At 40.4% G+C, this 18826-nt stretch overlaps 1 protein-coding gene across 2 annotated transcripts; it reads left to right on the top strand.

The window, feature by feature from the left end:
- The first annotated feature begins 1057 nt into the window (after positions 1 to 1057).
- On the top strand, positions 1058 to 18584 carry tada2a (transcriptional adaptor 2A). 2 transcript variants are annotated; one of them, XM_085380016.1, is made up of 16 exons: positions 1058 to 1186; positions 1592 to 1698; positions 1780 to 1839; positions 1928 to 2019; positions 5792 to 5949; positions 6381 to 6469; positions 6883 to 6955; positions 7061 to 7124; positions 9011 to 9054; positions 13732 to 13842; positions 15948 to 16019; positions 16452 to 16584; positions 16992 to 17035; positions 17399 to 17478; positions 17745 to 17838; positions 17949 to 18080. In XM_085380016.1, the coding sequence occupies exons 1-15, from the start codon at positions 1162 to 1164 to the stop codon at positions 17808 to 17810; spliced, it is 1218 nt and encodes a 405-aa protein (XP_085236142.1). In that variant the 5' UTR covers positions 1058 to 1161; the 3' UTR covers positions 17811 to 17838; positions 17949 to 18080. The 2 variants fall into 2 exon arrangements, with proteins under 2 accessions (XP_085236142.1, XP_085236141.1); XM_085380015.1 differs by lacking the exon at positions 17745 to 17838 and having other exon boundaries at positions 17949 to 18584.
- Positions 18585 to 18826: the final 242 nt, after the last annotated feature.

The following is an 18826-nucleotide window of genomic DNA, read 5'->3' as shown; positions in this document are numbered from 1 at the left end:
AAAAAAAAAAAACATACAAAAATAAATATAGTACAATATAATCGTAATTGTAAGTTTTGGTAGGTCATTGCAAAGAAAATAAAAAAATAAATGGCGAAGTGACATTAAAATTAAACTAATTAACATGATTATATAAATATATATCAGTCTTCTTTTTTCAGCTGTTCCTTTTATTTAGGGGTCACCACAGCAGATCATCTGCCTCCATTTCACTCTACCTCTAGCTTAAAGTGGTTGTATATCACCTGCACATTAACACCAGTAAGACAACGGAGATGGTGGTTGACTTCTGGAGAAAACCAACACCTATCATACCAGTGAACATCCATAGTTTGGACATCAGGGTGGCGGACAGTTACAAATATCTGGGGGTTCACCTTAAAAGTAGATTGGAGTGGTTTGATTACTGGTCCAAGGCTATGTACAAGAAGGGTCAAAGTTGGCTTCTGGGTCTTTTTGATCGTGCAGGACATTACTGAGGACTTTTTATGACCTGGTGAGGTCTATTGCAATTTTTTATGCAGTTTTCTGCTGGGGAGGTGGCAGCACGGAGAGGAACCAGAAAACAACTTAATACTCTAATGAAGAGGGCCAGCTTTGTCATGGCCAGTCCTCTAGCCGCAGTGTAGGACGGCCCACCATTTTTGTGTATGTATTATCATTCCCACTGCACTTTTTATACATATATTTTGTTTTGTTGTTTAATCTCTGTGGTGTGGCTTTTAGTGTATATTAGTGTGTGTGTATATAGTACATTTTCTACAAAAATGTTTTAGTCTTGTATTTTATTGATTTTTGCATTTTTAAAAGTATTAGCTTTTTTGTAAGTCTTGTTTTATTTTCTGTTTTTATTGTTTTCTAATATATAATTACTTCACATTTTGTCTCTGACCCTTGTGCTGCTGTAGCAAGTATATTTGCCCAATGTGGGATTATTATAATCTCTATATATTTAGCCGTAATATAAATACCAAATATTTTACATGTATTACATTTCTTAGTTAGTTATCGATCCTCCTTATAGAAAATATCTAAGGGGAGTATTGAGTTATCTGAGCTCGATTAGCTGTGCCTTCACGATCAGGGTCACTTGCGAGCTTTGAAAAATAGATGGAACCTAAACGTCGAAGCTGTTATTAAGTTTCATTTAAACGTAATCCTATGGACCGCCTAGCATCTTTTGCAAGTAAGTTTTAGTAATATGTCACAGATACACGTATCCACTTCAGCTTTAAAGTGTTATCGTCTATCATTTTTGGGGTTATTATCTCAGGTTAGCTATATTAAGCTGGGTCTGCTATGCTAACATTAGCGTTAGCGTGCAGCGATGCTAACACGGCGTGTTAACTACTTTAACAGCCTTTGGTGCCTTTTGTTATTGAGCTGCTTTTCAAACGGTGATGAAACATTATCATACATGGCGCTTTAAAGTTAGCATGTGTGGTTTAGCTTAAAGCTCGCTGTAAAGCCTAATAAATTGAAATCTGCAGTCTTGTTTACATTGTAAGCTCGTTTCATGTAAAGAAATGTCAGCTGATTTGTTATACAACCCTACCTGGTGACTTAAAGTGTTAAAATCACGTGATTTCAGATGACCCCTCCGATAAACCGCCGTGCAGAGGTTGTTCATCGTATCTGACTGAGCCTTATATCAAATGTGCAGAATGTGGACCCTCACCTTTCCTGCTGTGCCTCCAGGTGAATCGGTCACAAAAACTCTTAAATTTACCTGCAGACAAACCCAGTCCGACTGAAACTAAACATTTTGTTTCCCTTCAGTGCTTCACCAGAGGATTTGAGTACAAGAAGCACCAGAGTGATCACAAATATGAAATCATGGTGAGTGAAATAAAAAACAAACAAATAAAATCTTATCCAGTGTGGCTGTCTTTCAACATCAATGTTCATCTTTCACCCCGTTATGCAGACGTCAGATTTCCCCGTGCTGGAGCCTGGGTGGACAGCCCAGGAAGAGATGGCCCTGCTTGAAGCCGTCATGGACTGTGGCTTTGGAAATTGGTTAGTATTTTCTAGTTGTTTGGTGAGATTTCCTTATAAACTACATACACATGTCCTTATTTCTTAAAAAGCCTGAATGCTAAGATTTATGGCATGCAGTCCAGTTTCCAGAGGTGGGGTACAAGCTAAACGGGTTATTGGTCTGTCGCAGGACTAACACAGAGACAGATAACTGTGCACACTCACATTCATCTACTGTCACTTTAGAACAAGTTAACCTAAAAAGCAGTCTCTGGACTTTAGGAGGAAGCCAGAGTATCTAGTATTGTGCCTTATTTGGCCTGTGGCTTCGAACACAGCTTCTACTTGCTCTCAGGCAGCAAAAATAACCACTAACTTATTTTCCAACATAAATGTTTCATTTAATGGCAATTGCATCTCTTTAAGCTAATTTTTCAGATCATTGTGCATAAAAAATCTCTAAACATCTGTTACCGACAGTAACAAAGATAACAAGTGAACGAAATGTTGCAGAGAATTTCTCTTGTTTGCTTCTTTGTCTGCAAACTTCTACACAGTCAGGAGTTAAGCAAGCAAACTTGGCACATACAGTGGGGCAAAAAAGTATTTAGTCAGCCACCGATTGTGCAAGTTCCCCCACCTAAAATGATGACAGAGGTCAGTAATTTGCACCAGAGGTACACTTCAACTGTGAGAGACAGAATGTGAAAGAAAAATCCATGAATCCACATGGTAGGATTTGTAAAGAATTTATTCGTAAATCAGGGTGGAAAATAAGTATTTGGTCAATAACAAAAATACAACTCAATACTTTGTAACATAACCATTGTTGGCAATAACAGAGGTCAAACGTTTACTATAGGTCTTTACCAGGTTTGCACACACAGTAGCTGGTATTTTGGCCCATTCCTCCATGCAGATCTTCTCGAGAGCAGTGATGTTTTGGGGCTGTCGCCGAGCAACACGGACTTTCAACTTCCGCCACAGATTTTCTATGGGGTTGAGGTCTGGAGACTGGCTAGGCCACTCCAGGACTTTCAAATGCTTCTTACGGAGCCACTCCTTTGTTGCCCGGGCGGTGTGTTTTGGATCATTGTCATGTTGGAAGACCCAGCCTCGTTTCATCTTCAAAGTTCTCACTGATGGAAGGAGGTTTTGGCTCAAAATCTCACGATACATGGCCCCATTCATTCTGTCCTTAACACGGATCAGTCGTCCTGTCCCCTTGGCAGAAAAACAGCCCCATAGCATGATGTTTCCACCCCCATGCTTCACAGTAGGTATGGTGTTCTTGGGATGGAACTCAGTATTCTTCTTCCTCCAAACACGACGAGTTGAGTTTATACCAAAAAGTTCTACTTTGGTTTCATCTGACCACATGACATTCTCCCGATCCTCTGCTGTATCATCCATGTGCTCTCTGGCAAACTTCAGACGGGCCTGGACATGCACTGGCTTCAGCAGCGGAACACGTCTGGCACTGCGGGATTTGATTCCCTGCCGTTGTAGTGTGTTACTGATGGTGACCTTTGTTACTTTGGTCCCAGCTCTCTGCAGGTCATTCACCAGGTCCCCCCGTGTGGTTCTGGGATCTTTGCTCACCGTTCTCATGATCATTTTGACCCCACGGGATGAGATCTTGCGTGGAGCCCCAGATCGAGGGAGATTATCAGTGGTCTTGTATGTCTTCCATTTTCTGATGATTGCTCCCACAGTTGATTTTTTCACACCAAGCTGCTTGCCTATTGTAGATTCACTCTTCCCAGTCTGGTGCAGGTCTACAATACTTTTCCTGGTGTCCTTCGAAAGCTCTTTGGTCTTGGCCATGGCGGAGTTTGGAGTCTGACTGTTTGAGGCTGTGGACAGGTGTCTTTTATACAGATGATGAGTTCAAACAGGTGCCATTCATACAGGTAACGAGTGGGGGACAGAAAAGCTTCTTACAGAAGACGTTACAGGTCTGTGAGAGCCAGAGATTTTCCTTGTTTGAGGTGACCAAATACTTATTTTCCACCCTAATTTACGAATAAATTCTTTACAAATCCTACCATGTGGATTCATGGATTTTTTTTCACATTCTGTCTCTCACAGTTGAAGTGTACCTCTGGTGCAAATTACTGACCTCTGTCATCATTTTAAGTGGGGGAACTTGCACAATCGGTGGCTGACTAAATACTTTTTTGCCCCACTGTAGGTGTGACTTAGAAACCTGAAAGTTCTTATCTATATCTGATATTACAATGTTATGTTGCCTAGGAATCACCTAAAAACAGACAGTACATGTTGGCCTGTTTATGCTGTTGACTGGCTGATGTACTTAATCAAACTGAGAAAAGTTTTAAAGAAATGTTGGGATGGGATGTTATTTTTGTAAATAAATAGGAAATAAATATTGGACTGATTGTATATTTATATAGAGCAAAATGTATCTACATCTATGTATGGTTAATGGCCCACTGTCTACTATTGTATTACTACACCTGTCAGTCTGACACAGTCCACGCCTCTTCTTTGTTTAAATAAAAACTGGTATGCAAGGTTTTGTTCAACGAAGTGCACTCCCGTATAGTAAATGAGGATTTTAGAACATAACTTTTCATAATAGTTGCATATTTATGGCTTCAAATCCCATTTGCTTAAGTACATTTAAACAGTTTTTTATCCATCATTAAATGTTTAATATAATCTTGAAATACCGTAAGCTTAACTCAAATGATGTAACATTGTTACCGTAAGGGTCACAATTTGGAGATGTTGCTATATTTGATTTTATGATCTACTTTTCTCAGTGTGATTAAGTTTATCAGTTTCTCAACATCATGAATTGGCCAAACAGTACTGTAGCACAGGCCTTTATTAGTTGTTATAAAACTATAAATTATAAAACTATAATTTATAATTATAATTAAAATGAAATTATAATTAAAACTATCAATTATAGAGCTGGCTCCAGGCTAGTGCTATAATGTTGACCCATGTAGAGTTAACTGTCTGTTAACGGTTGCTACAGCTCAAGTTGCCCATCAGCTCGAAGCTGTTAAAACCCTTCCACGCTTTCATGCACAGGGAGAGAAAAACACGAGGGAGGAAAGGCTGAACAAGGGTCACAGTGCAGTCACCCATGTTTGAACTCAAGCTCACTAGTAGAAAAACTAGAATATCAGGAGATGGCGTCCTTCTCCCCGCGGGTAGCGATGTGCCAGCTGATGAATAGATTAAGGTGTAGATGAACTGTATAGTTGTTTTTTGTGTAATGCATTGTAGGTTCATATCCATGTATCTTGCAAATCCATTTTTTTCCTCCTGTTTCTGCACAGCTTTCAAACTCTGATGATAAAGAAGTTGCTGTTTTTCACAGAAAATGTAATTCATAAGTAAATGAGTGAAACAAATCAGTTCAATTCTTCTAATTATGCCAAGCCTGCATAAGACTGAGACCTCTTCCTATAATTCCTGCTCTTTTTTGAGCACACTGAGTTTCATAGCCTGGAGGTTGAAACTCTTGAGTTGTAGTCACCACTCTGCACCACTGCATTCACAAACTGTTTTGCTTGCTCACAAGTTAAATATTAATTGTTTGACTTAGACGCCTGGTGATTGAAACTCAAATGTTTGATTTGGTGATGTCTTGAAAACAGAGATTAGGTTTTAGGACATGGTTGAAGTTTCTAATGAAGAACATTTTTTTTCTCCCATAAAAAGGTGTTTGAACCATACAGTGCCATAACTATAGCCTTAGTTGGCTAAAAGTATCATATGAAAGCCTCCAGTTATTTTTGATCTGTTCCTTCTCCCTGCTTGTCTTCATCAGGCAAGATGTTGCGTATCAGATGCGCACTAAAACCAAAGAGGAGTGTGAGAGCCACTACATGAAGAATTTCATCAATAACCCACTCTTCTCCTCCACCCTGCTCAGCCTGCGGAAAGCAAAAGACTCTCGTGTTGCAGAGGGCGCTATTCCTTTTAAACGTAAGCACCCACAATGTTTACTTCATTATTAAAAAGTGTTTAGATTAAGTTTGATTGTTTATTATTATTATTATTTATTATTTAGTTTTATTAAATATTATTCCAGGTTTCATTATGGGCCTTTAGGGCATCTAGAAGAAAGTTTAACATATAAAATTTGAAGCCACCGGCCCGACAGTTGGGCAGAAGCAGTTGGTGACTGAGGATCGTGTCTCATTTCCTGGCGGGCTTCAGGTCTCCATCTGTCACAGTGTTGACTGCTCCACAAGCATTTTAACGTCTTATTCTTGCATCATTTGACAAATTCAAAGTAGAGACAGACGGTTGTTACGTGTCTGATTTTATAAAATGCACAAAATTTGGAGGTGGTGCTCTTTGTTGATCTTTACATTTTTAAGCTTTATCTTGCTAAAATTTCTGTGATGCCACAGCGAGCGACGATCCCCCTCGGCCCACATTTGACTCGGTGCTGTCTCGCGACATGGCTGGATACATGCCTGCCAGAGCCGACTTCATGGAGGTGAGGGAACACATTTGTCCTGTAGCTGATTGTGTGTTTGGATGCATGGTAGCGCGAAAGTGCACAGAATAAAGGTATGTGTGGAAAAGATAAAGGTGGCTCATGAAGTACTTAAGTGGCAAGTTACATGAGTTAATTTTTAATGTGTTATATTTGTTTTGTTTTGGCGTTTAAAACACAAAAAAGTGCTATGGAGCAGGTTATTATTAATCTTTCCCTCATCACGGATTAGTTTCCCAGTTCCTGCTGCCGGAAAACTTAACCACAGCATGACGCTGCCACCACCATGCTTTACTGTAGGGATGCTTTCCTCCAAGTTCTGGGCATATGTAAAAGGTCTATGAATCTTCCTGTTGTTTGATTTGCTGTTTAATATTGATAGCATTTTCCCTTACGTGTCCATTCTATTAAAGGAGTTTGACAACTATGCAGAATGGGATTTGAAAGATATTGACTTTGTGGATGATGATTCAGACGTCCTTCGTGGTGGGTTACATTTTGTTTTATTGACAACTAAACAACAACAGTGTGAATCCCAGCATTTACATTACAAAACCTGTGAACTGTGTCGCACATGTTCTTGTTTTTCAGCACTGAAGCTTGCAGTTGTTGATATTTATCATTCAAGATTAAAGGAGAGACAACGGAGGAAGAAGTAGGTCTCCTTTAATTTATTATGGGATGAAAAATTAATTCAATGTAATGTAATGACTCCAGTGTGTCAGCAGGTGGCATCATAAGCCTTTATTGTGGAACCTCAGTTTCCACGGATACTTCATTATACTTTCAGGTTGAAAAAAATGCATTTCATACTGTATTAAAATGAACAAGGCTAACAATTCCAACATCCTATCTACACCATTTAAATATTAATGATTTCATTACGCTAATACATTTATAACTTCTAATCTAAACCTTGTTATTTTCTTAAAAGCTTTTTAAAGACACGAATCCTGAGAGGGATTGTCACAAAGTCAGCAGCGTGATTATAATTGCATATTTAAGCCTTTTTCAGGCTCTCATTACAAGCCGCAGGGAGTCATTCAGGTGCAACTTACAAGCTGCGGGAACTTCTATTCAAACCCTGAATATATTTTTGGAAATTGGGAAAATGTGTCTGTCCCCCCAGTGAACGACGTGCATGCCAAGCTGCTTGACATTTTGCCCAGTTTTAGTTGGGCATGGAGAGCATTCTCACCAGAGGAGAGTTTGGAAAATGTTTTGAAGCTCATAGAAAATGTACTGTGCACAGTTTACTTGTAGCTAATCAGAGAAGCTACCGGGATCACACCCCCTGCTCACGCTCGTCTCACAGTCCACTGTAAATCCCAGTAATACTCAGTTCTGTTGTATGTATCTCACATTTATTGAGTTAAGTTTGGTGGGTAGAGAAATATAGATAACGTTGCATATGTAGCAGCAGTTAAAACAGTAAACAGTAAAACCCATTGTACCTAATAAAATGGCAACTGGTGGTTATCATTGGGTACTGGAAAGCCCTCAAATTCAAGTCACTGTGGGCTGCAGGAAATCACAATGACTATTTTTCTGTATTCTGATAGTCAGCTGATGTAATAAGAAATTGAAGTCAATTTTAAAGGTTTCTAAGGATATTAATCTGCCTTTAACACATTAGCTGTCATTCTTGGACATACACGGACAAGCGTTGCTGCAGCGTATCCATCACTAAATCAACTTTTAACGACTTCATGCTCCCTGAGCACGCTTGGAATGGCATGTCTGACTAGGAGGGAATGAGTGTTTTACAGCTCCCTCATCTGTCCCTGAGACCCGGTTTTATCTCTGCTAACTTGTAGCTTGTCAGAAAGGCTTTTAAGATCAGAAGTTGAGCTGAACCTTAAAGCACACTTTTTAGCATAATTGCAGGTTTTGAGGGCCTAAAGGCCATTTATTTTATTCCCCTCAAAACAGGCCTTTAAATAGTCATGAAAAGCCTTGAGCTTAATTTCCAGGCGTCCTAAATATTCCTCCTTCATTTATCAACAGGGCTGTTGGTTTTAAAGTGTTTCTGTATGTGGTTGAAAAAGATGTTGTGAAACTCAGACGTGAAAGTAGGAATCTCCTGAATGTGTCACATTTATTGCTTTTATACTGTTATAAGTCATTAAATTCATTTTCTGTAAGTAATTGTAAATGTTATTGTTCCTAATTTAATTAACATGGTAAGTTATTTCTGCTTGTTATTAAAAGCTTCAGTGTATTAATGCGTAATGTCGATGCACTCAGTGTCCAGTTTGTTGGGTGCAGTGCAGCTTGGACGTCTTCACAAAGATCAGCATGCTCAGTTTTTGTTGCAGATTACTTTGCAGAGGATTGATTCAGCTCGAGGATCAGTTTGGAGAATGTCGTTTGTGGGCTGTAATGCAGAACCTCATTATGATGTAATGTGATGGACACGAGCACACCAAACTACAGCCCTCAAAATGATCATATAGTTGATATATACTGTATTTTTAACTTTCCAAAGTGTAGCGTAAGTCAGAAAATAAATGTCTACATCCATGTCTTTGTTTCTTTCAGGATAATCCGAGACCATGGATTGATCAACCTGCGGAAATTCCAGAGTGAGTCCTCTTTTGAAACACTCTTGGGGTTGGCTGCGACAGTATTCATAGCAGCTCAGGGAGACATGCGATATCTGGCAGCCAAATCGGCACAGAGGGTTTCTATGGATGCATGCAAATAACTCCGCTGTAATAACCACCGTTAACCTCCACGGCCCCTCTGGTAGCTGATGTGTGGCAACTGGCCGCGCTTATATTTACAGCGAAGGGTACGAATAGCCTGCGTTGGCTCGAGTGTGCCGCGGCATAATTGCAATCACAGTGCGGTGAGCTTTGCTGCCATAATGGCTGAAGTGTGTCAGGAGAAAGAGAGCTGTTTTTATTGATCCACCCGTTACAGGTTGGGTTGCAGCGAGCTCAGTAACGTAATTCTTTGCATCTCTGGGTTTTTTTTTTCATTACACAGCGAGAACTGCTGTGAATGGATTTGTCCAATTAGAGCGTGTCTTTTTAAACTATGTGCGACCACCCTGCCCTTCGTTATATCTCCATGTGTTGCTCTGTGAAATTGTCTGTGGTTGGGGAGTTGAAGAGTTCTCCCCTCATGTTTTATTTATGTATCCTCCAGCCTCCAGTTAGCCCTCCTTCCTCTTTTTCCCTTATCTCCCCAGTCTTTGGAGACAAAAGGGAACTCGGAGTAGCTGTAGAGCTGCAGACTGGTTGTCATGGAGACTGTCAAAGATTGTGTGTGTGTGTGTGTGTGTGTGTGTGTGTGTGTGTGTGTGTGTGTGTGTGTGTGTGTGTGTGTGTGTGTGTGTGTGTGTGTGTGTGTGTGTGTGTGTCACATGCAATAATGGAAGCAGTATCTGAGCCCAGGAGGCTCACGGTATCATGTCTCAGTGACTGCTGGAGGCAGAATGACCAGCGTTGTTGTTTCAGGACAGCGATCTGTTTGACGTCCTGTAAGAGCTCGCCTCTCTGAATGATTCAGGTTACGTTGCTATTTGCAGTCAGAGTTTTGTGTGCCGATCATGTGAAACCACACACAGGTCCAGCATTGATGTCTCCTCGGAGATATGAACATTTTTCCTTGTGTTGCTCAGAGCATGACTTCATGTGTTTAGCCTGAGATGGCAGCTGATAATTAGCTCTCGCAGGCTGGAGTCTGACGATGGAATTTGACCCTGACACACACACATCAGCTTTCCTCGGTGGCTTTGACACTTGTCTGTTACTCAGCAACACGGGCAATGCTTTCACATGAGCACAACAAGCGCTTTCAGAGTGAGAGCTAAACATGGTGAATACACAGCAGTGGGGCGTTACTGTGACAAATCACAGGGACAGGGTTGCTGATTCTGTTTAATTTCATTCATTTTTTCTTCCTGTAGTGCTCCTTGACTACACTTTCAATTAGAAAAGATAGGGGACCAAAACTAATTGTAGAACTGTTGCATTAAAATCATTGTTGGCTTTGAAATTTGAATCTTTTGGCCCCTTTTGATTGCACTGTCAAGTTAAACCATCGGCTATATGCTAGCTGGACAGTTTGTATGTATTCAGCATTTATAGCTGAAGAAGGCACGCTGCAGCTTTGTACAGAAATGTGCGAATTCATTTAGGCTGTTTAGATTTGAATTAGGTACGAACACCAAATAGTCATACACAGAAAAATTGTTCGGGTTGTTCAGTCTCCTCCTCCGACTGATGAAGGTTGTCTGTGTGGAAATTACTCAGTCTCAAAACACTTTTGTAAAGTGACAGACTGTGTGCAAAAACAATTAGTGAGCGTACCGCCTCTGTCCGACCTGAGCAGTCTGGAGGTGAAACTGCCTTGAAACTCGCCATTATTTACTTGTCTGTAGACAGGGGGCGGGGCAAATTAAAAGAGAAACCTGAGCCCTTGACCCTTGCGATGAGGGTTATGCAGTGGCTCTGTTATTGCTGTGAGAATCATTTTTCCAAATGGTTTTTGCTCACTTGTCTCCTTGGAGTGAAGAGTCACTGCAAATCAATAAAGTTGATCTGAGTGTTCACCTTAATACTGTGATAAAGCATTTCTGTTCTGGTCTCTACTGTGATGTAATGAAAATGATGTGAGTCGTTTGCTGTGGCATTTGCGATCTCCAGATCTCATCCCTGCTGAACATGTAGTGGACAGCGGTCGCGCCGTCATCGTAAAAGCAACAGATAAGGGGGAATATCTTTTTATAAGGTATTCCATCTCTCCTGTAGAGTTTCCGAGACGCAGACAATCATTCATGCCCTTTACTATTTTTACTATTTTTCATCTTAGAGTTCTTTTCTTTTATCTCTACCACCGTCCCGTTTTTGGAGAAATCCTTTTTTTTTTCGTGACAGCCCTGAATATTTTTGATCAAATATCATTTTATTACAGCCAACCTTAAACAAAACAATGTTTAATTCATTGTTCTTCAGCACATCCACTGAGTTATAGATGAAAGCACACAACAGGTGTACGCTGATGATGTGTGGTGACATTGACAACCAGCAGTCTGAGGGAACCTTTAAGTTGCTTTAAAAATCTCCCGGGACTACAGTTGTCAGGAATTTTAGGCAAAATGTGTGCAAACCCATGGAACGTTGAAAGTGTTCTGTTGGCATATTATAACCCAACACAGTTTAACTTTTTTTTTTAACTTGTCACCCACGTTCAGCTTGTAATCACAATTATCAAAATGTTTTGATGGATTTTTTCCACTTGAATTTTTTCTATATATTGCTAGTTCAGGACAACTGTTGTCTCACGGTGCTTTATATTATGAAATTATATATTTTCAGTTCAGTGTTTGTCGATCCCCAGGATATGACAGTCACATATGGGGAGAAAGAAAAGCTCAGTTTTAACAGAGAGAGACAGCCATCTGTCACAACCTTTTGGGGAGAAGGATGAAAACAAATGGGACAAAACAAACTGAAGGAGACAAAATGCAAGAGTGCATCAAAGGAAGTCCCCAAGCACTTTTGCTGAGGTCTGTTTGTACCAACACACCTAAGCAGTGGTTCAGGTTAGCAGACCCCCTGCAGACTATAAGCTTTATCAAAAAGGAAAGTTTAAAATCTAATCTTGAAAGTAGAGATGGCATTTGTTTCCATAACTCAGAGTTCGTCAGACCCATTCTGCTTTTGGAGATTCTGTGAACCACGTGTAAGCCTGGAAGCTCAGAGCAAAGAACTCTGTTGAGATGATATGATGCTATTAAGTCTTTAAGTTATGATTATGTCTGTTCATTCACTAAGTTATGATAGGAGAAGGGTTTTAGGGGCAGTAAAATGATCCAGTGTCACCTCTTAGATAAAAGGTTCTCTGTTTAAATCCACCTGCTGGCTGTGGACCTTGTTTTTTCCCCAGTAAGCCAATTTCCTTCTACAGGCCAGAGACATGCATGTTAGGATACATGGCTGTAGGTGTGAATGTGAGGATGAATGGTTGTCTGTCTCTGTCGTAGCCTTGTGAAGGAACGGCAAACTGACCAGAGTAACCCTGGCTCTTGTGATAGCTGGGATGAGGTGTTGTGGACTGTGAGTTTAGAAAAGGTGGATAAAATTGTTGTGTTTTTTTTTTTGGTGTTTTTTGTTTTTTGTTTTTTTTTGGGGGGGGGGGGGGGGGGGTTCTTTTCATTTTTTCATGGATCAACAGTGTTGGATGCTGTTTTGGAAAAACAGAAAAACAAGAAACACACAAATCTGTCAGGAATGCAACTAAATAACTGGAACCTAATCAAAAAACATGTGACGTGTTTTGGTTTTTGTTTTGTTTTTTTGGTTTTTTTTTGTTTGTTTGTTTTTTTTAAAGCAAATCTGAAAATTATTGGATAACAAGGTTTTAGCATTAAAAATCTAATTTAGATCAAAGAGCTGCTACTTCTTGCTTACAGTTAGTCACTCCGTCCCGCAAGGGAAATATTGTGTTACAGCAACAGGATCAAGATTAAAAGTGGTACAGTCTACAGAAAATAAACAACATAATAAAAGTGCCACGGGTGCACAGAGAGAGCCTTATACTGTGAGAGAGTGCAAACATTTCATACATACAACAGTGGTTAAAGAAAAACAACAAGAGCTAAGTTAACAAAAAGTAAACAGTGAGACTGAGAGATGTGCAAGAGAGTAGTGTAAATTGTAAGAAATTAAGAAACAGTTGCAAGAAGGTGTAATAAAGAAATGTGTGTGAAATCCTTTTGCTGACAGGTGTGTTCACCTGTCAGAACAAGAACGGTTACTGTACAGTTAACCCCTACAAGAACATGAATAAATGATGGTAACTAACAGTATTGTTACTTCAGGGCAGCTATTCCATAAGCCTTACATTGGGTTGTGGTTAGATAAATCTGTTAAGCACTGTTTGCGTGGATGCTGAGAGACCATACAGGCCATTTAGTAGCTACAGGATGCAAATTCTCCCCTTGCACCAGCTTCAGAGAATCATAGCGGTGCATCTACAGGGTGACTGTGATAAATGTTGGTAATATTTACATGCCTATATGCACAGCATTGATGCAGAGCTGCAAGTTGACGGCTGTTCTCTGGTGGTTAACTGCAAAAAAGAAACCAAATTACTTCACCTAGAATGCAGTAAAAAAAAAAAAAAAACTGCTCACGTCTAAAAGTGTCTGCTGGGGATATTTTTCTTTCATATTTCTGTTTTATATTTGTTTGTATCTGCCTGCCTACTCACATCTCTCTCTCTCTTTCTCGTCTCTCTGTCTCCGGTAGTGCTGGAGCGATGCTACCCAAAGGAGGTGCAGGAGCTGTATGATGTCATGAGAAGATTTGCCAGAGTGGTTGGACCAATTGAACATGACAAATTCATCGAAAGTCACGCATGTTAGTATCTGGCTGAGTTCACATGGCAGGGTTACGTGCAATTTAAGCAACTGTCACAAACACAGAGAATCGATTTGACCAGTTTTTGCCACACTGTCTCAGCATCGCACAGACGATCGCAGCGTCAAGGGAGGTTATTTTTAATCTTTGTGGGAAGGTAATGCCAGACCCCTTCCTGTTTTTCTCTGAGAGATTCCCACGTTTCCACTATGTCTGTGTACAAATTAAAGAAAATTCTAACACGAAATGTCTTCATTAGTCAGCAATGCTTCTTGACACAGGCTTATCAAGTTTTTGAACCTCTGCTGTCATTTGGATATCTCTTAAATTGGCATCTCACAGACAGTTGCAGTTTCCTGGCAACCAGCAGGGACTCCAGGAAGTTGCAGTTCATTGCAAAGAAATAGTCAAGCACCTACATCTCTTTAAACAGCAGATTTTTATTTTTACACTTCACATATATTAAGGTAATTAGTCAGCTTTGGAAGTGCTGACTGGATTTTTTTCTTTTTCTTTACATGTTGGACGGAGCCTGGCTAGCTGTTTCCACTTGTTTACCATCTTTATGCTAAACTAAGCTAAGTCTGCTCTGGCTGCAGTTCGACAGCCAGCACACAGTTAGATTAAACAGGCATGTATTAGGTTGGTTTCAGTCTTCTTAACCTTCAAGTTGAACGCTAATCCTGCTACAAGAAAAATCGTAACTAATCTTTGGAACAACCAGGATTTCTTAATCGATTGATTACTCATAACATGTAGTATAATCAAAATCACTTTCACAGTTATTGAGCAACACATTCTCGCTGTTAGCTCTGCACAAAACTGGTGAGCTGTCCAGGGTGTACCCCCTGCAGCTGGGTTAGGCTCTAGCACCCAGTGACCCTGCGTTGGATAAGTGGAAGATGGATAGACGAACTAAACTGATAACGTTATTTTTTGGACCACACTAATTAGTCAGTCATAGCGCAGGTTAGTGATTTCTTAAAAAAAAAAAAAAAAACTCAGGATACTAGAAAGACCTGCTCTTATGGTCAAGGACTTACGGTTCATGTGAACCGTGCATCTATTGCAACAACTTTTTCAGGACTGCAGACAAATCATTGCAGAGCTGCACAAAGCTAAAACTACACTGTTAATTGGTTCACAGTAGGACAAAGTGTCCATGCATGAAGAAAATTCAGGACTGTCCCTAAAGGTGGACGTGCTGCAAAGTTCACAGTGAGAACAAGTCCATTGCTTAAAAAGGAGGGGGGAAAAAAACACCAGGATAACATCAAAGCCTGCAGGATTCTCTACAGTCTGCTGAAATCCGTGTTCATGTGTCTGTGAATGAAAGCAGTCTGCAACAGACCAGCTGAATGTCCCATAACAATTCCTTGGCAGTGTCCTGAAAAGCAGTGCACACAAATAAAGCTTGTTGGGGATTTGCTGTCCCTGTTTGTATCTAATGTATCAAAAAAAATCAGGACACCAGTTCATAACCCAAAGTTCAGGAGAGGCTAGGTGATACAAAAAGACAATGACCTAGATAAACAACAATAAAACAGTTCAAACCTGGAAAAATTAGAGTCCTGGGCAGCAAACAGGTTGCTGGTTCAGATCTCCTGGTCTACTGCAGCCTTTCTCTGTCGAGTTTGAATACTGTGCATGTAGGTTTTCTGTGTACTCCGGCTTCCTCCCACAGTCTGAAGCTTGGTAGATTAATTGATGGTGTTATATCGGCCATAGATGTACTAATCTGAATATGAGATACTAAAAATATGTAATGGAGCTTGATGCTTCTAAATGTTGTTTTTTTTTTTTGTTTTTTTTGGGGGGGGGGGTTACTCATGTCATGAAAGTCATAAAAAGTCCAGTAATCAATTCAGACATTGATGTTTTCTTTTGTGTCTTTCTCAGTAGTCCTCGAGCCGTCCAGTTCCCAGATGTTGATTTAATTTTTTATGAATGCTGTATGAAACTGTTCTGAGAAGCACAAAATGCTTACTCATTGTGCTAAATGAAATGTGAGCTGCAGCTGTGTGAAAGTGAGTTCAGGGATCTCTGCAACAGTCTGCACAGGTTTGCTTTTAACTGCCTTCATCTCTCTCTCTCTTTGTTTCCAGTGGAGTTTGAGCTGAGGAGAGAGATCCGCAGGCTGCAGGAGTACAGGAAAGCAGGGATCAAGTCTTTCTGCAGTGAGTCAAGTTTGAACTTTTCTTTCCCTCCTCCCCTGAACAAAAACTTCATTTTAAAGTTGTGTGCATAAGCAGGAAAATGTGTTTATATTCAGGCTTGCACTTTATTTTTAGTTCAGTTCAAATCAATTATTTTTTGCTGCACCAGCAGAACACTCACAGTGTTTGGATCATTTTTGGAATTTTAATCCTGGACCAGCTTGTTAATGTGTGCCACGGAAAGACTAAAAGTGCGCAGGCTCCTAGGGCTTTTCTTTGGTATGTGGACTGTTGATCCAGCAGAGTAAGACATGTGAGGGTGTTAGCTTGAACTGTGCGAAATTGTAAAGGACATTTTTGGCAGTTTCTGATACTTTATGGCCTAAACAGCGTAGCAGTTTCGAGTCGCAGCCCTAATTTTGTACGCTCTTTGTTCACCTTTCTGTGCAATAGGTGCCAAGGTGTACGAGCGGGTGAAGCGAATGCGTGAAGACGAGCGGAGGAAGAGGACCATGCTGTGTGACGTACTGCAGTACATCCAGGATGGCAGAGCCTGTCAGCAGTGGCTCAGCAAACAGGCTGCAATGTAAGGCTCTAAACTCCCCGCTTGTAGCCCAGCGTGTAATAGAAGGGCTGGTGAAGCCGCGCTCTCCGGAGACACTGACCTCTGTCATCACTCCCAGCACTGTTCATGCTGAGATGAATCGAGCTGTATTATAGAGCATCTCGCTTACACCACAGTCTCTGCTGTATTTTTAGTCCTTTTAATGGGTCGCTGCTCCTCTTGTTTTCATCCTTTTCTTTGGATGTTATCCAAGTTCTTCCAATTATTCTACCTTTTAAAAAAAACCTTGAATGCTATGATTCTTCTTTTCTGGCTGATGATCCTGGAGTGAGAGTAGTGAACAAAAGCCCAGGGGTGGGTGTGTGTGTGTGTGTGTACATATATAAACATGGCAGCCAAGATAATAACACTTTTCTTAATGATTGCAGAGATGCTGGAATCACTCCAGCTGTCACAACAATCACAGTGTCAGGTACGGCGTTTCTTTCCACCTTTCCTTATGTATTCTGTCCTCTCCGTGGCTCCCGGCACATTAATGCAAACAACTTCTCCATTTATCTGCTCAAAAATAGCCCCCTGCTTGCATATTTTCCTAGCTATTTTTGTTTCCCTTTCAAATTAACTGCCTTTCCCTAACCTCCAGAGCACAAATGGGACGCACACTCCCACATGGCTATATTTACACAATTTGCACAGCGTAAATATTTGTTCGCCCGTCTCTTCGATGCAAAGGAATTAACTGCATGTTGCCAGGCTGCTATTATGTTCTCTGAAGGGTTGGCTAACATTGTGGTGCTGAATTTCCATTTGACTGTAGAAATTTTTTGCTCCACAGCAACAGGTAGGCGGAGCGCCCCACCTCTCAACCTGACCGGACTGCCGGGAACAGAGAAGCTCAACGAGCGGGAGAAAGAGGTAAAGATATGGTCAGGCAGATGGAATAAGGGTCAATATGCGTTAAGTCGTTTCTCATTAGTCATCTGCTTACACATCTATGTCAACAACATGGCCCTGGCCTCTCTTAATGACTTCCCTCTGTCATGGTTTGGATCTCCATTTTGGACAGTGGTGTTGGGAATCTTATCAGAAGTGATGGAATTATGAACACAGAAAAGTACAGTCAGATTTGGATCCATCGTGGAATACTATCTGAAAGCATGTGATTGTCTTAATTTTTCCAGCTTGACGATGATGCCAAATACACTGCCATTGGAATAAAAGCATGCCCAAGTTGGAAAAATACATAAATCACTTCACGTATTTTCTTAGAAAAAGGTAAAGAAATGAGAGTTGGCTCAAGACTTTAGCACTGTATTTACCGGTGTGTTTGTTTTTTAAAGCTACTCCCTCCGTTTCTAAACCCTGTGTTTATTTTGTGGTTGTAGCTGTGTCAGGTGGTGCGGCTGGTACCGGGCGCCTACCTGGAGTACAAACAAGCTTTACTTAACGAGTGCAGACGGCAGGGCGGGCTGCGGCTGGCGCAGGCGCGGGCGCTGATCAAGATCGACGTCAACAAGACTCGCAAGATCTATGACTTCCTAATCAAAGAGGGTTACATCACCAAGGCGTAGGAGTGTTTGACCACAGTGGGAAGTTCGATCGTGGTTAGTGTTTAGTTTGTTTTTAATCTTGTAATGTTGTCAGCTCAAGTTTTGTAAGACGTTCAGATTGTTGCTGCTTGTTATATTATAACATTTGTTATTGTGTGTTTTTAGTTTAAATGTACTCAAGTCTTGTATAATTGTGAGAAGAACAGGGGATTGTATTAAAATTATGTATTTATTTCTCCTGATATAAAGTGTTAGAAAATGACCTGATGTACATGTTGATATTTTTAAACTGTAAAAGAGCCGCTTGGATTAAAATTCTTGGTAACTTTTTAGTTTACTGTAGGTTTGAATTAATAAGCGGATTCATTTAGTGAAATTAGGAACCGGAGCACCATTTGGTCATAAATGTGAGGCTTGTCGAAACCATACAATTCAGTAAATTTTATAGTAAAATTATATTTATAACATGAATATTTACTTCAAATCTTTTTTTTTAGCTGTTTTTGTACTTCCTAGTGGAGATCCGTTTGCATTTGCAAAAAACAAGTGGTGAAAGGAGCTCTTTTATGAAATGAGTGGTTTTTCAGGGCTGCTTATAGAGCAAGGTAACTGTTTTTTTTTTAATCAGATGTTGGTGTGAGTGGTCTCTGCCCATTTAACTACTCCTGGAAAAACAAAAACTATTCTAATGATTGTCTAACCATGTCTTTATT

This window comes from Rhamphochromis longiceps, linkage group LG14 (assembly GCF_057381845.1).
Source record: "Rhamphochromis longiceps isolate RC_006_pf linkage group LG14, R_longiceps_female_GT1.1, whole genome shotgun sequence".
NCBI lineage: Eukaryota > Metazoa > Chordata > Actinopteri > Cichliformes > Cichlidae > Rhamphochromis > Rhamphochromis longiceps.
The sequence above is the reverse complement of the archived record's forward strand: the minus strand, read 5'-3'. Positions and strand labels throughout refer to the sequence as shown.

What these genes read in the sequence shown, in the direction of transcription:
- tada2a (XM_085380015.1), top strand. Translation starts at nt 1,162, where the DNA reads ATGGACCGCCTAGCATCTTTTGCAA. An exon ending in CTTTCCTGCTGTGCCTCCAG is followed by an intron (nt 1,699 to 1,779) that starts GTGAATCGGTCA and finishes GTTTCCCTTCAG; the next exon opens with TGCTTCACCAGAGGATTTGA. An exon ending in CACAACAATCACAGTGTCAG is followed by an intron (nt 17,036 to 17,398) that starts GTACGGCGTTTC and finishes TTTGCTCCACAG; the next exon opens with CAACAGGTAGGCGGAGCGCC.